This window comes from Triticum dicoccoides, chromosome 3A (assembly GCF_002162155.2).
Source record: "Triticum dicoccoides isolate Atlit2015 ecotype Zavitan chromosome 3A, WEW_v2.0, whole genome shotgun sequence".
NCBI classification, from domain to species: Eukaryota; Viridiplantae; Streptophyta; class Magnoliopsida; order Poales; family Poaceae; genus Triticum; species Triticum dicoccoides.
Window position 1 is genome coordinate 517,219,110 of NC_041384.1, and position 16,759 is coordinate 517,235,868.

Here is a 16,759-nt window from a genome sequence, read left to right on the forward strand (position 1 = left end):
TCGACATTGAACATTCATGAAGACGGGGACGAGGCACGGGCGGTGCTATCAGAGGACACTCCGTTTCAATGCCAGTCTCTAGTGACCGGCTGTGTTTGCTATGGGCCGACATGAATGCGGCACAGGGAGCGAAGGTGCGGTAACGAGAGAGGGGTCCCGTGCACGGGAGATGTTTTTGAATGGGACCGGAGTGTGTCCGGATGCCCGCAAATCAGAAATCTCCTCCTGATTTGCGTACTATTCACGGAATTTGAGACAAATGTATGGGCTCTGATCCGGATTTTAAACGTCCGCGTTGGAGATGCTCTGAGTTTAGCAAATCTACCTCAACGGCACAGAGAGTGAAGTGGGGGCATTACGGGCCATTTCGCATAAAAACAGTGATCTACCCGCCGCGACCACGCTTGTTTCTCTTCCTCTTCCCGTGTCCTCTTGCTACAGCGCCGCCCCGCAAAGTGCGCGTGGGTGACCCGACCACGCGAAGCATCCAGAGCTCTGCTCGCCACTGCCACCTCCATGCCCCACTCCCACCACCTCCATCTCGCCACCTCGAGCCCCCAACCCTAGCCAACCGGCCCAATGCCTCCCCGTCGCCGCCTCCTCCTCCTCCTCCTGGCCCTCGCCTGCTCCGGCGGGGGCGCCGCCGTCGACACCGCCCCCGGGAACGCCACCTCGTCGCCGCTCGCCTGCTCCGAGCTGTCCCGCGTCTGCACGGCATTCCTCGCCTTCCCGGCGGCCGGCAACGCCAGCGTGCTCCAGTCCATGTTCGACGCCTCGCCCGCCGACCTCACCTCCGACCCCGCCGCCAGCCCGGGCTACGCCTTCGTGCGCAAGAACTGCTCGTGCCTCGCCTCCCGCACTTACCTCGCCAACACCACCTACACCGTCCCCTCCGCAGTGCCCCTCAACGCCACCGCGGCCCAAGTGGCGGTCGCGGCGTACGCTGGCCTCGCCGTTCCGCCGCCGGGCGGGGCGCTTCAGCGGCCGCCGCGCCCCGGCGCCGTGGTGGCACTGCACCTGATCTGCGGCTGCTCGTCCGGCCCCTGGAACTACCTTCTCAGCTACGTTGGCGCCGACGGCGACACTGTGGAATCGCTGTCGAGTAGGTTTGGGGCAAGCATGGACGCCATTGAGGCCGCCAACGGCATGCCCGGACCCGACCCCATCAGCACGGGGAAGGTGTACTACATCCCACTCAACTCGGGTGAGCCAATGTTCAGTGATCTTTGATCAAAAGCTTATACTATTTGACATATTTACAGTTCCTTCAACTTCTGTCGGCTTGTCGTGTAGTAGTTGCAAGCATGTTTCTCTAATTAATTGATCTATAATGTTTTCCGATTCTTTCGATTATGAGTCTGTGCGTGCGAACAGAGGCTGCATATTTCTTGTGTCTGCGCTGAATTGTCAACTGTTTCATGAAGAAGTTAGATTGTTTTGTGCCAAGACAGATATTTCTGACAGTGAATATTCTATACACTCGTGTGTTCTCTGGCGAGGTCAAATAGAACAGCTACAACTGGGCGTGCACAGTTGATTTCCTTCTCGATGTTGACCTTGAATTGTACGAGGCAATATCGATGTTTTCAGCCAGCATATGCCTCCCACTTATTTTTCTAATTCTGCAGACTTAAGTTTATTTACTGTTATATACATTTAGTAGTATTATTTTCCTCCTCTTGAAATAATTAGAGTCATATTTGGTATCATCAACTTTCTTACTGTTCTTTTTTATTTCACTATAAAGAAAACTAGGTATGTAGGATCAGAGTTCCGTGGAATGATAAAAGTCACATGATCACACACATTGTCTTTTTTTTCGCGGGTAACACAAACATTGTCTTCTACATATGCTGCATAAAAGATGTACAATGGTGATTTTATTTCTGAGTTATTTCCGTGTAACAAAAATCGTGTGATCAATTTTTTTTGTTCAGTGGAAACAACTCTTACAAAAGGCAAGTATCACTGTATCAGATTACAGATGTAATGAATTTACCTTCCTCTCCTCTACAGTGTAATGCAATTTTTTAAAGGAATTTTTTAATTAATTTTATCATGGAAAATATCTGCTTCAATCTGTTTTTACTTACTTTGTGTATATAACATGCAGTTCCTGGCCAGCCTTATGCTGCAATGTCTTCTGCCCTCGTTCCTGCACCAGCACCCATTCAAAATACTTTGCCAGGTACTTGATATAATTCATTCCTTAATGTTTTGAGTAGCTTATCTCAATATTTCTCGATCAATATTAGTATTGATGTTCATTTGCAATACTTGTGCCCTCATATAGTTGATCTTTCTAGTTCAATTTTTCAGCACATTATTCATGTCATTATAAGGCTGCTATAGTTCTCTTCAAGTATTGACATTAAAAATGTCAAAAAAATTATGCAAGTTTAATATGTAAAATTTGGTAATTAGGAGTATTCCAATCAACATTTTTCTTATTGTAATAAAACTAACCCAAGTATTCTATGACGTACAAATGCAGATATATCAGATCATCATTCAGCAAAATTCCCTTATGGATGGGTTATTGGGGGCATGGGAGTTGCACTTGCTTTGATTGCTATTGCTCTCCTTGCACTTCTGATGTGCAAATCCTTCCACTACAATCACCAAGGTTCAAATAACCAGAGAAAGAGTCCAAACCAGCCTATGCCTCATAATTTTCAACTACTTAAGAGTGGTAGTTTTTGTTATGGTTCTGGAAGATATTTCTGCTGCCAATTTGGCAATGAGAAGCAATCAAGAAAGGGTGGCGGGGATCATCATATCAATGTTCCAAAAGGTCAGCACACCTTCTGTTAACCATACTTGGACTCTCATCATTATAACACTTCCGGAACATGGGTTTCACAAAGTTCATATCGTGTGGATATATTTGGTGACACTAAATGGAAGATAGTTTATAGAAGTTGTATTTTAGGAGTGACAGAATACTATTGGTAATGTAGTGACGCGCAACTTAAGTCCCTGATGGAGTCGTGTTAACCTGAAAGACTTCATAGAACATCTGTTTCAGGATTTTCATTTGCATCATCTAGGACCTGTCCTACAGTGGTTAAGCAAGCACACAACTTTCATTACCTGTTCAGTCACGCATGGCTTCAAGTAGCCAAATACAAATGAGAACCTGTGCCCAAGTACTCTGTCCAAATAAGACTCCAAAAAACTAGAATGTTGGGATAGAAGTTCACAATTAATACCATTTTAATAACTTGGCATGACAAGCTATTGCTAGCACGGGCTAATTTAGATTACTTTTATTTCCGTTTGCTCCTACCGTACATAAGCTATTCTGACTTACGAGTTTATCTCTATTGCAGGTATGGTAGTAGACGTGTTTGATAGGGAAAAGCCTATTGTGTTTACATATGAAGAAATACTTGCATCGACCGATCTTTTTTCTGATGCAAATCTGCTGGGACATGGTACATATGGCTCTGTCTACTATGGGGTTCTTCGAGATCAGGTCTGGGATCCGAGGCTCGAAGCTGACCATTTTTATGGAATACTGGTCCTATGACATACCTTGCCAATAACAAGTGATATTTACAGGAGGTCGCGATAAAGAGAATGACATCAACTAATACTAAAGAATTCATAGTAGAGATGAAAGTTCTTTGTAAGGTTCATCATGCTAGTCTGGTATGTCATTTTATAATTCTCACAAAATGCTCAATCTAGATTATATATTAAATATCTTTGTTATATTTAGACTTTCATTTGTGACCCATGTTTTGTCAAAGGTAGAGTTGATTGGCTATGCAGCAAGTAAGGACGAGCTGTTCCTGGTTTATGAATACTCTCAAAAAGGTTCACTCAAAAACCATCTTCATGATCCTCAAAGCAAAGGTATACTGTTGTCTGGTACTTTTTTTATGTAAGGTTTCTTAACCTTAGATATTGTGACTTCTTCATAAGGTATCTATAAATTTACTAATGTGTAACCCCTACCTTTGGCGTTTAACTGTGCAACCTTTCACATGTACTGGTTCCAGCACCTTTGACATTGCATTTTACCTTCAAATAACTTCTGCAAGCTTACTGCTTGAGGACTGTTTAGCTTGGTTTTTACTGCTAATTTCTTAAGCTAATTTGTTTCTGTAGCCTTATTTATACTTTTTCCCACACAGTTATCATTATTGATTGATATTTATTTAATCTTCCAGGTTACACACCACTTTCTTGGATTTATAGGGTCCAAATTGCTCTTGATGCTGCTAGAGGACTGGAGTACATTCATGAGCATACAAAAGATCATTATGTTCATAGGGACATCAAATCAAGTAACATCTTGCTTGATGGTTCTTTCAGAGCGAAGGTTAATTGTTGATTTCACATTTTTCTTTCATCAGTTCTACCAGTTTATAGTCTGACAAAGAACTACATTTTCTGTGGCTGTAGATTTCAGATTTCGGTCTTGCAAAACTGGGAGTAAGGTCCAATGATGCAGAGGCTTCTGTTACCAAAGTTGTGGGTACTTTTGGTTATTTGGCCCCAGAGTAAGCACGCCTTGCTGGTCGGCTGGCTCTGGTTTAAGAAAAAAAAATTGACTGTAGTTTTGATATCTGGCCATATTTCGTTGTTCTTGTAGATACCTGCGGGACGGCCTGGCAACTGCGAAATGCGATGTTTATGCTTTCGGGGTCGTACTTTTTGAGTTGATATCTGGAAAGGAGGCGATTACAAAGGCCGGCGCAGTTGGTGCAAGTTCAAACTCTGAAAGGCGTTCCTTGGCATCAGTTGTAAGTTCTCTAACTTGTACACAAGCATTCATCGAATCTACAGCTTGTAGGTTTGGAAGGTTTACATGGTATTTCGTCGACTCCTTTTTACACTTTTGAGTCCAAAAGATCTCTGTGGTTTGACTGGGCAGATGTTGACTGCACTAAGGAATTGCCACGATCCAACGTGTGTGGGGAGCTTGAAAGACTGCATTGACCCTAATCTGATGGATCTGTATCCTCATGACTGCATATACCAGGTATGTCCAGTTGGCCACTAAACAACACTAGATAGCCTTTTGCCTGCACATTTCACATCACCTTTGCTTCAAAGATAAATCTGCCGCTCTCGGCGCTCTAAATTATCTTTCCCTTGTAAAGATGGCTATGCTCGCGAAACAATGCGCCGATGAAGATCCTGTTCTACGACCGGACATGAAGCAGGCAGTGATCACCCTGTCGCAGATACTGCTTTCGTCCATCGAGTGGGAGGCGACGCTGGGTGGGAACAGCCAGGTGTTCAGTGGTCTTGTTGCCGGGAGGTGATGACCCATCCTGCAAAGCTGGCTTTGCTTGCTTGCTGCTCCGTGCTCTTCGTGTGTTCTCCTTCCTATGATCTGCTAGAGGGTATTCTCCGATGCATATTGTTGTCCTAAATTTCACTGGCCCCCTGTCCAGTCGAGCAAGCTGAGAGTATCGAGCACAGTGAGATAGATATTTCGTGGTTGGTCGTACAGAATGTAACTATGCATGTATACCTGAGCGCTTCTTCCGGTGTTACTTCGCTTGCTGTGCTGAATCGCTCCTGCTTACTGCTTGTCTTCTCTCTTATGGAAAAATGTCTGCCTATTGATTCAAATAGAATGTGACCCTCGGCCGTACCTGGTGTTGCCCAACAGTGACTAGCTTCCATCCAAGGAAGTGAATATTGAGATACATCTTCGTGCCATCAACTTGGTGTCAAAGCTCTTATATAGAGTAGGCCTTCACTCTTTCTTCAGTCAGATTAGTCACTGCCACTGGTGCACTGCCGTTGGGAATGGAGAATCTAACAATCCCAACTTTCACCACTCGAGAAGCTATGCAACGGTTGTGCAAGCAATTTTGCGCTAGTTGTTTCTTTTGTTTATAGTGATGGCAGCCGATCACCTTCCGGTTTGCTGCCCCATTCTTTTCAGTGATGTGTAGTATCTATGTGTGTGACATTCGTAAAATCAGCCCCCTGCTTTAACGAGTTGGCTGAGAGCGGTTGTAATGGTGATTCTTGTTCTGAGTTGGAAAAGTTAGGCACCAAAAAGGTCTCACAGTGTAGTGATTTTTGAAGGAAAGGAATCACATTCCATCGAGTATTCCGTCGACAGAGTTGCAATAAAGCTAAGACTGCCTTTGGGGATGGGGGCTGCGTACGTTTGGTGCTACACCGCCGCCGCCATCACTGGAAGATCGAAGTGGCGCGCAATTGGAGACCTACCTAGTGCCCTGAGATGAGAAAATTACAACTTCCAATTGATAGATCGGGGCCTTCATGGTTCATGCACAGCTCCATCGACAGAGAGGAGACGGGCAGTCTACCGGCGGAGGGCCTGGGATGCCTATGTTTATGGCATCTTCGATGCTATCCTCTAAAATGAACACACTATTTATCCGCCTACCACGTCCGGACGCCCCCCCTCCCCCAGGTTGCTATGCGGATTGACCCGTCGACGTTTAGCGGTCTCCATTAAAGAAATAATCTCTTATTTAACACTACCTTAAAATTGAATTTTCTTATTTAACACCGACAAAATATTTCTTCCTTATCTAACATCGACTCTAAATTTTATTCCTAACTAGCAAGATGCCCGTGCGTTGAGGGAAGGCCTTATCTGCAAATGTGAAGAGGGTGCGGATAACTTTTTGTATAATTATCGTAGTTTCTTTTCTATCCGTTAGATATAGATCGGATGGTTTCTATTGCAGGATGGGAGGCACATCATCATCACCAACTCCTTTTTTATAAGAGTAGAAGATATAACATCTCCGTCAGCTTTTTGAGCTGCTAGTGTCAAATGGCGTTTGAAATGACAATACTACCTTTGGCACTAGTATATTACCAAAATTTTCACTTTTTTTTTCTCCGGTGCCCCTGTTCTGTTGGTTTTAGAACGCTAAAACAAATCACAGGAGGGCTGCACACGTAGGTGCAAAGCTAGTTCAAAAAAGCAAGCACACTAGCTGCTTGACTGATCTTGCGTGGGAATACTGAACGCACGTCTAGCTGAAAGCATGTCGTCACGCACAGGTGAAAGGCTAGCTTCTTGGATCGATGAACTCGGCTATCTCTGCCGGAACGAAGGCAAACACAACAAGTTATGGATTGCCATAGGTAGGTCTCGTGCCTGATCTCTTTTTTCCTTTTTGCGGGGGGAAAAGATTTCATTGCTCAATTAAGGTGGTACATAGTCTGTCCTACACAACATAGTGACATCAGCAGCGCCAGAACGCAGCCAAACAACAGTGCGAGATTCAGTGCGGCTAAGGGCATTTCTAACCTATCCCTAATATGGTCATAAGGCAGTAAATTTTTTGGTTTACTCTCTTACGATGGACTTAGCCGATTCTCAAAACATTAACGGAGTATAATTTTTTACCCCAACTCCCTATGCCCCTCAAGATTTTTCTAAATATACTCCTTCATGCTGCGATCGAGTAAAACTCCCTCTCGCCCTCCTGCGCCACACTGCCTCCCGCCCCCGTTGTCGGTGTCAAAACCGGCAGATCTTGAGTAGGGGGTCCCGAACTGTGCGTCTAAGGATCGATGGTAACAGAAGACAGAGGACACGATGTTTACCCAGGTTTGGGCCCTCTTGATGGAGGTAACACCCTACGTCCTGCTTGATTGACTTTGATAAGTATAGTGGTTACAAGAGTTGATCTATCAGAGATCGTAATGGCTAAACCCTAGATGTCTAACCTATATGATTATGATTGCCTCTACGGACTAAACCCTCTGGTTTATATAGACACCGGAGGGGGCTAGGGTTTGTACATAGTCGGTTTACAGAGAAAGGAATCTTCATATCCGCACGCTAAGCTTGCCTTCCACGCCAAGGAGAGTCCCATCCGGACACGGGGAAAGTCTTCTGTCTTGTATCTCCACGGCCCATTAATCCTGTTGGGGAACGCAGTAATTTCAAAAAAATTCCTACGCACACGCAAGATCCATCTAGGTGATGCATAGCAACGAGAGGAAAAGAGCATGTCTAGTACCTTCGTAGACCGAAAGCGGAAGCGTTATGACAACGCGGTTGATGTAGTCGTACGTCTTCATGATCCAACCGATCCTAGTACCGAAGCTACGACACCTCCGTGATCTGCACACGTTCAGCTCGGTGACGTCCCACGAACTCTAGATCCAGCTGAGGTCGAGGGAGAGTTTTGTCAGCACGACGGCGTGATGACGGTGATGATGAAGTTACCGACGTAGGGCTTCGCCTAAGCTCTACAACGATATGAGCGAGGTGGAAATCTATGGAAGGGGCACCGCACACGGCTAAACAATCAATTTGTGTGTCTATGGGGTGCCCCCTCCCCCGTATATAAAGGAGTGGAGGAGGGGAGGGTGATTCCCCTTTCCCTAGTTGGAGTAGGAGAAGAAGGAAGGAGGAGAGAGGGAGAAGGAAAGGGGGGCCGGCCCCCATCCCAATTCAGATTGGGCTTGGGGGGGCACCTTGGACGCCTCCTCCTCTCTCCCACGAAGGCCCATTAAGGCCCAATGTCTCCCCGGGGGGTTCCAGTAACTCCCCGATACTCCAGTAAATGCCCGAACTCACCCGGAACCATTCCGATGTTCAAAAATAGCCTTTCAATATATCGATCTTTATGTCTCGGCCATTTCGAGACTCCTCGTCATGTCCGTGATCATATCCGGGACTCCTAACTACCTTCGGTACATCAAAACACATAAACTCATAATACCAATCATCACCGAACGTTAAGCGTGCGGACCCTACGGGTTCGAGAACTATGTAGACATGACCGAGACTCATTTCCGGCCAATAACCAATAGCGGAACCTGGATGCTCATATTGGTTCCTACATATTCTATGAAGATCTTTATCGGTCAAACCGCATAACAACATACGTTGTTCCCTTTGTCATCGGTATGCTACTTGCCTGAGATTCGATCGTCGGTATCTCAATACCTAGTTCAATCTCATTACCGGCAAGTCTCTTTACTCGTTCTGTAATGCAACATCTTGTAACTAACGCATTAGTCACATTGCTTGCAAGGCTTATAGTGATGTGCATTACCGAGAGGGCCCAGAGATACCTCTTCGATACACAGAGTAACAAATCCTAATTTCGATCTATGCCAAATCAACAAACACCATTGGAGACATCTGTAGAGCATCTTTATAGTCACCCAGTTACGTTGTGACGTTTTATAGCACACTAAGTGTTCCTCCGGTATTTGGGAGTTGCATAATCTCATAGTCATAGTAACATGTATAAGTGATGAAGAAAGCACTAGCAACAAACTAAACAATCATCGTGCTAAGCTAACGGATGGGTTAAGTCAATCACATCATTCTCTAATGATGTGATCCCGTTCATCAAATGACAACTCTTGTCCATGGCTAGGAAACTTAACCATCTTTGATTAACGAGCTAGTAAAGTAGATGCATACTAGTGACACTCTGTTTGTCTATGTATGCACACATGTACTAAGTTTCCGGTTAATACAATTCTAGCATGAATAATAAACATTTATCATGATATAAGGAAATATAAATAACAACTTTATTATTGCCTTTAGGGCATATTTCCTTCAGTCTCCCACTTGCACTAGAGTCAATAATCTAAATTGCACAGTAATGATTCTTACACCCATGGAGTCTTGGTGTTGATCATGTTTTGCTCGTGAGAGAGGCTTAGTCAACGGGTCTGCAACATTCAGATCTGTATGTATCTTGCAAATCTCTATGTCTCCCTCATTGACTTGATCGCGGATGGAATTGAAGCATTTCTTGATGTGCTTGGTTCTCTTGTGAAATCTGGATTCCTTTGCCAAGGCAATTGCACCAGTATTGTCCCAAAAGATTTTCATCGGACCCGATGCACTAGGTATGACACCTAGATCGGATATGAACTCCTTCATCCAGACTCCTTCATTTGCTGTTTCCTAAGCAGCTATGTACTCCACTTCACACGTAGATCCTGCCACGATGCTCTGCTTGGAACTACACCAACTGACATCTCCACCATTCAATGAAAATATGTATCCGGTTTGAGACTTAGAGTCATCCGGATCAGTGTCAAAGCTTGCATCGACGTAACCGTTTACGACGAGCTCTTTGTCACCTCCATAAATGAGAAACATATCCTTAGTCCGTTTCAGGTATTTCTGGATGTTCTTAACCGCTGTCAAGTGATCTACTCCTGGATTACTTTGGTACCTCCCTGCTAAATTAATAGCAAGGCACACATCAGGTCTGGTACACAGCATTGCATACATGATAGAACCTATGGCTGAAGCATAGGGAATGACTTTCATTTTCTCTCTATCTTCTGCAGTGGTCAGGCATTGAGTCTGACTCAACTTCACACCTTCTAACACAGGCAAGAACCCTTTCTTTGCTTGATCCATTTTGAACTTCTTCAAAACTTTATGCTACTCAGCTTCACTGAGGTCTTTCATTGAAAAATTCTTATTCAAGTATCCTTTTATGCTATTCAGAAATTCAGTATCATTTCCGATCAACAATATGTCATCTACATATAATATCAGAAATGCTACAGAGTTTCCACTCACTTTTTTGTAAATACAGACTTCTCCAACAGTCTGTATAAAACCATATGCTTTGATCACAGCATCAAAGCGTATATTCCAACTCCGAGAGGCTTGCACCAGTACATAAATGGATCACTGGAGCTTGCACACTTTATTAGCACCTTTTAGATCGACAAAACCTTCTGGTTGCATCATATACAACTCTTCTTTAAGATATCTATTAAGGAATCCATTTGCCAAATTTTATAATCATAAAATATGGCAGTTGCTAACATGATTCAAACAGACTTAAGCATCGCTACGGGTGAGAAGGTCTCATCATAGTCAACTCCTTGAACTTGTCGAAAACCTTTTACAACAAGTCGAGCTTTGTAGAAAGTAACATTACCGTCAGCGTCAGTCTTCTTCTCGAAGATCCATTTATTCTCTATGGCTTGCCGATCATCGGGCAAGTCAACCAAAGTGCACACTTTGTTCTCATAGATGGATCCCATCTCAGATTTCATGGCCTCAAGCCATTTTGCGGAATCTGGGCTCATCATCGCTTCCTCATAGTTCATAGGTTCGTCATGGTCAAGTAACATGACCTCCAGAATAGGATTACCATACCACTCTGGTGCGGATCTTACTCTGGTTGACCTATGAGGTTCGGTAGTAACTTGATCAGAAGTTTCATGATCATCATCATTAGCTTCCTCACTTACTGGTGTGGGAATCACTGGAACTGATTTCTGTGATGAACTACTTTCCAATAAGGGAGCAGGTACATTTATCTCATCAAGTTCTACTTTCCTCCCACTCACTTCTTTGAGAGAAACTCCTTCTCTAGAAAGGATCCATTCTTAGCAACGAATATCTTGCCTTCAGATCTGTGATAGAAGATGTACCCAACAGTCTCCTTTGGGTATCCTATGAAGACACATTTCTATGATTTGGGTTCGAGCTTATCAGGTTGAAGCTTCTTCACATAAGCATCGCAACCCCAAACTTTAAGAAATGACAACTTGGGTTTCTTGCCAAACCACAATTCATAAGGTGTCATATCAACGGATTTCGATGGTGCCCTATTTAACGTGAATGCAGCTGTCTCTAAATCATAACCCAAAATGATAGCGGTAAATCAGTAAGAGACATCATAGATCGCACCATATCTAATAAAGTGCGGTTACGACGTTCAGACACACCATTACGCTGTGGTGTTCCAGGTGGCGTGAGTTGCGAAACTATTCCGCATTGTTTCAAATGAAGACCAAACTCATAACTCAAATGTTCACCTCCATGATCAGATCGCAGAAACTTAATTTTCTTGTTACGATGATTTTCCACTTCAATATGAAATTCTTTGAACTTTTCAAATGTTTCAGACTTATGTTTCATCAGGTAGATATACCCATATCTGCTCAAATCATCAGTGAAGGTCAGAAAATAACGATACCCGCCACGAGCATCAACACTCATCGGACCGCATACATCAGTATGTATTATTTCCAATAAGTATGTTGCTCGTTCCATTGTTCCGGAGAACGGAGTCTTAGTCATCTTGCCCATGAGGCATGGTTCGCGAGCATCAAGTGATTCCAAAAGTCCATCAACATGGAGTTTCTTCATGCGCTTTACACCAATATGACCTAAACGGCAGTGTCACAAATAAGTTGCACTATCATTATTAAACTTATGTCTTTTGGCTTCAATACTATGAATATGTGTATCACTACTATCGAGATTTAGTAAAAATAGACCACTCATCAAGGGTGCATGACCATAAAAGATATTACTCATATAAATGGAACAACCATTATTCTCTGATTTAAATGAATATCCGTCTCGCATCAAACAAGATCCAGATATAATGTTCATGCTTAGCACTGGCACCAAATAACAATTATTCAGGTCTAATACTAATCCCGAATGTAGATGTAGAGGTAGCGTGCCGACGGCGATCACATCAACTTTGAAACCATTTCCCACGCGCATCGTCACCTCGTCCTTAGCCAATCTTCGCTTAATCTGTAGCCAATGTTTTGAGTTGCAAATATTAGTAACAGAACCAGTATCAAATACCCAGGCGCTACTGCTAGCATTAGTAAGGTACACATCAATAACATGTATATCAAATATAACTTTCACTTTGCCATCCTTCTTCTCCGCCAAATACTTGGGGTAGTTCCACTTCCAGTGACCAGTCCCTTTGCAGTAGAAGCACTCAGTCTCAGGCTTAGGTCCAGACTTTGGCTTCTTCACTTGAGCAGCAACTTGCTTGCCGTTCTTCTTGAAGTTCCCCATCTTCTATTTACCCTTTTTCTTGAAACTGGTGGTCTTGTTGACCATCAACACTTGAGTCTCCTTCTTGATTTCTACCTCCGCAGCCTTTAGCATTGCGAAGAGCTCGGGAATCATCTTGTCCATCCCTTAAATATTATAGTTCATCACGAAGCTCTTGTAGCTTGGTGGCAATGATTGAAGAACTCTGTCAATGACATTATAATCAAGAAGATTAACTCCTAGTTGAGTCAAGTGGTTGTGGTACCCAGACATTCCGAGTATATGTTCACTGACATAACTATTCTCCTCCATCTTGCAGTTGTAGAACTTATTGGAGACTTCATATCTCTCAATCCGGGAATTTTCTTGAAATATTAACTTCAACTCCTGGAACATGTCATATGCTCCATGACGTTCAAAACATCGTTGAAGTCCCGGTTCTAAGGCGTAAAGCATGGCACACTGAACTATCAAGTAGTCATCAGCTTTGCTCTGCCAGACGTTCATAACATCTGGCGTTGCTCCTGCAGCAGGTTTGTCACCTAGCGGTGCTTCCAGGATGTAATTCTTCTCTACAGCAATGAGGATAATCCTCAAGTTACGAATCCAGTTCATGTAATTGCTGCCATCATCTTTCAACTTTGCTTTCTCTAGGAACGCATTAAAATTCAACGAAACAACAACACGGGCCATCTATCTACAATAACATAGACATGCAAAATACTATCAGGTACTAAGTTCATGATAAATTAAAGTTCAATTAATCATATTATTTAAGAACTCCCACTTAGATAGACACCCCTCCAATCATCTAAGTGATCACGTGATCCATATCAACTAAACCATGTACGATCATCACGTGAGATGGAGTAGTTTTCAATGGTGAACATCACTATGTTGATCATATCTACTATATGATTCACGCTCGACCTTTCGGTCTCAGTGTTCCGAGGCCATATCTGCATATGCTAGGCTCGCCAAGTTTGACCCGATTATTCTGCATGTGCAAAACTGACTTGCACCTGTTGTATGTGAATGTAGAGCTTATCACACCCAATCATCACGTGGTGTCTCGGCACGACGAACTGTAGCAACGGTGCATACTCAAGGAGAACACTTATATCTTGAAATTTAGTGAGAGATCATCTTATAATGCTACCGCCAAACTAAGCAAAATAAGATGCATAAAGACATCACATGCAATCAAATATAAGTGATATGATATGGCCATCATCATCTTGTGCCTTTGATCTCCATCTCCGAAGCACCGTCATGATCACCATCGCCACCGGCTTGACACCTTGATCTCCATAGTAGCATCTTGTCATCTCGCCAACTATTGCTTCTACGACTATCGCTACCGCTTAGTGATAAAGTAAAGCAATTACATGGCGATTGCATTTCATACAATAAAGCGACAACCATATGGCTCCTGCCAGTTGCCGATAACTGTGTTACAAAACATGATCATCTCATACAACAATTTATATAATCATGTCTTGACCATATCACATCACAATATGCCCTGCAAAAACAAGTTAGACGTCCTCTACTTTGTTGTTGCAAGTTTTACGTGGATGCTACGGGCTTCTAGCAAGAACCGTTCTTACCTACGCATCAAAACCACAACATAGTATAGTGATTGCTTTTTGATCTTCAGAAAGAACCCTGTTCATTGAAACCAATTCAAATAAAGTTGGAGAAACAGACACCCACTAGCCACCTGTGTGCGAAGCATGTCGGTAGAACCAGTCTCGCGTACGCGTACGCGTAATGTCGGTCTGAGCCACTTCATCCAACAATAACGCTGAATCAAGAATCAACTAGTGACGGCAAGCAATATGTATATACTCATGCCAACAACTCCTTTGTGTTGTACTCATGCATATAACATCTACGCATAGACCTGGCTCGGATGCCACTATTGGGGAACGCAGTAATTTCAAAAAAAATCCTATGCACACGCAAGATCCATCTAGGTGATGCATAGCAACGAGAGGGGAAGAGTATGTCTACGTACCATCGTACACCGAAAGCGGAAGCATTATGACAACGCAGTTGATGTAGTCGTACGTCTTCACGATCCAACCGATCCTAGTACTGAAGCTACGACACCTCCGCAATTTGCACACGTTCAACTCGGTGACGTCCACGAACTCTAGATCCAGCTAAGGTCTAGGGAGAGTTTTGTCAGCACGACGGTGTGGTGACGGTGATGATGAAGTTACCGACGTAGGGCTTCGCCTAAGCTCTACAACGATATGACCAAGGTGAAAATCTGTGGAGGGGGGCTGTCGGGGGATGAACCCCAGGCAGGCAATGGAACCCGGATCCTTTTCAAAACAACGGGGCCTGCATCGCCCCTCAATCCGGCCCGACCTTGGCCAAGTTGCTTGACTCGGCCAGGTCGCTCAACCCGGCCAAGCAGGCCGACCCGGCCAGGCTCCTCGACTCGGCCTCAACAACCAAGCTCAAGACTTCTCTAGCAAGCCAGCACCGCCCTTGGCGTGTTCTCCAAACCCGGCCAAGGGTCAGCGGCCGTCCCATCCCATCCGTATGATGGGACGAGTCTCCGCCAGCTAATGATCAACACCACCGTACCCCGCCCATGCCTCTGGTCATCCGGACAAGGCAACAGTGCCCTCCACCTACCCGCTGACTAGGGCCGACGTGGCTACACACTACAAAAAAAAAGACACATCCGTGACATTTTGGGCCGAACGATTTTTTTCCTGTCATACCTATGACACTTCTATGACGATAATTGTGACAAAACCCGGTATCATCATAGATGTGGTGGGGTCCTACTTCTATGACAAAAAATCATGCTAGAAAATGGGCTTGTCCTCCTGGGCGGGCCGGAGACGTAGCTGCATGACATTCTTTGGGCCATCCATGACGGAAAAAACCGTGGTAGAAGCGAGGGCGAGGAAAATATCGAGGTGTTCCCGATTACGGTGGGTGGTCGGGGCCGAGCGATGCGCGTTTCTCTCATACACGCACGCACATGGGTGCGAGGCGTTGGGCTCTAACTGAACCCGAGCGAGACGTTGGGCTCTAACTGAACCCGAGCGATTGCACTGCAGGCTACGCGTTACTGAACCCGAGCGATCGATCGAGAGCTGTTAACTGAACCCGATCGAGTGATTCCTTAGCTACTACTGCTAACTGAAGCCGATCGATGCTGCCTCTGGATGAACAGTGAGCGTGCTGGGGGGTTTGGATGAACAGTTCCCGGTGGGGGTGGATGAACAGGACCCCGTGGTGTTGCCTCTGGATGAACATGACCTCGATCGATCGAGCCGGTTGGGGCTGGATGAACAGGACCCCGTGGAGGGCAGGATGAACAGGACCACCCCGTGGAGGGCAGGATGAATAGTAGACAGCGGAGGGCTGGATGAACAGTAGCCCATGGAGGGGTGGTTGAATAGGAGCCCATGGAGAGGGCTAGTTGAACAGTAGCCGGTGGAGTAGCGCGCGGTGGAGGCTGGATGAACTAGAGCCCGTGGATGAACAGTCGCAGGTGGAGGCTGGAGGAGGTCGATGGTGGATGAATAGTAGCCCGTGGAGGCTGGAGGGGGTCGACGGTGGAGATGAACAGTATCCCGTGGAGTCCCGTTTTGCGGTATGCCACACCCCTCCCGATGAACAGGACCCCCGTTTCGACCGTAGCGCTCCAACACAAGTTCGTTTCCTCCAGTTTGCGGTACGCCACACCCCTCCCGATCAACAGGACCCCCGTTTCGACCGTAGGAGGTCCGTTTCCTCCGTTTTGCGGCACGCCAGAGCCCTCCCGATGAATAGGATCCCGTTTCGAACATGGCCGGTCGAACACAAGGTCGTTTCCTCCGTTATGCGGTGCGCTAGGCCTCGTTTCCATCGGTTGTTCTGTCCAAGCCCTCCCGATGAACACGACGACACATTCTGTTCCGACCCAGCCGGTTGGCTCCCCATGAACACGATGACGACGATGTTTCTCCGTTCCCACCC

At 45.1% G+C, this 16,759-nt stretch overlaps 1 protein-coding gene across 1 annotated transcript; it reads left to right on the forward strand.

Annotated features, from left to right (window-relative positions):
• Nucleotides 1-418: 418 nt before the first annotated feature.
• On the forward strand, nt 419-5,564 carry LOC119268895 (lysM domain receptor-like kinase 3). Its single transcript, XM_037550610.1, has 11 exons — nt 419-1,204; nt 2,114-2,188; nt 2,495-2,794; nt 3,333-3,478; nt 3,565-3,654; nt 3,756-3,861; nt 4,179-4,330; nt 4,414-4,511; nt 4,604-4,754; nt 4,886-4,993; nt 5,115-5,564. Exons 1-11 carry the CDS (start codon nt 580-582, stop codon nt 5,277-5,279), a joined length of 2,016 nt encoding a protein of 671 aa, XP_037406507.1. The 5' UTR covers nt 419-579; the 3' UTR covers nt 5,280-5,564.
• The last annotated feature ends 11,195 nt before the right edge of the window (nt 5,565-16,759 follow it).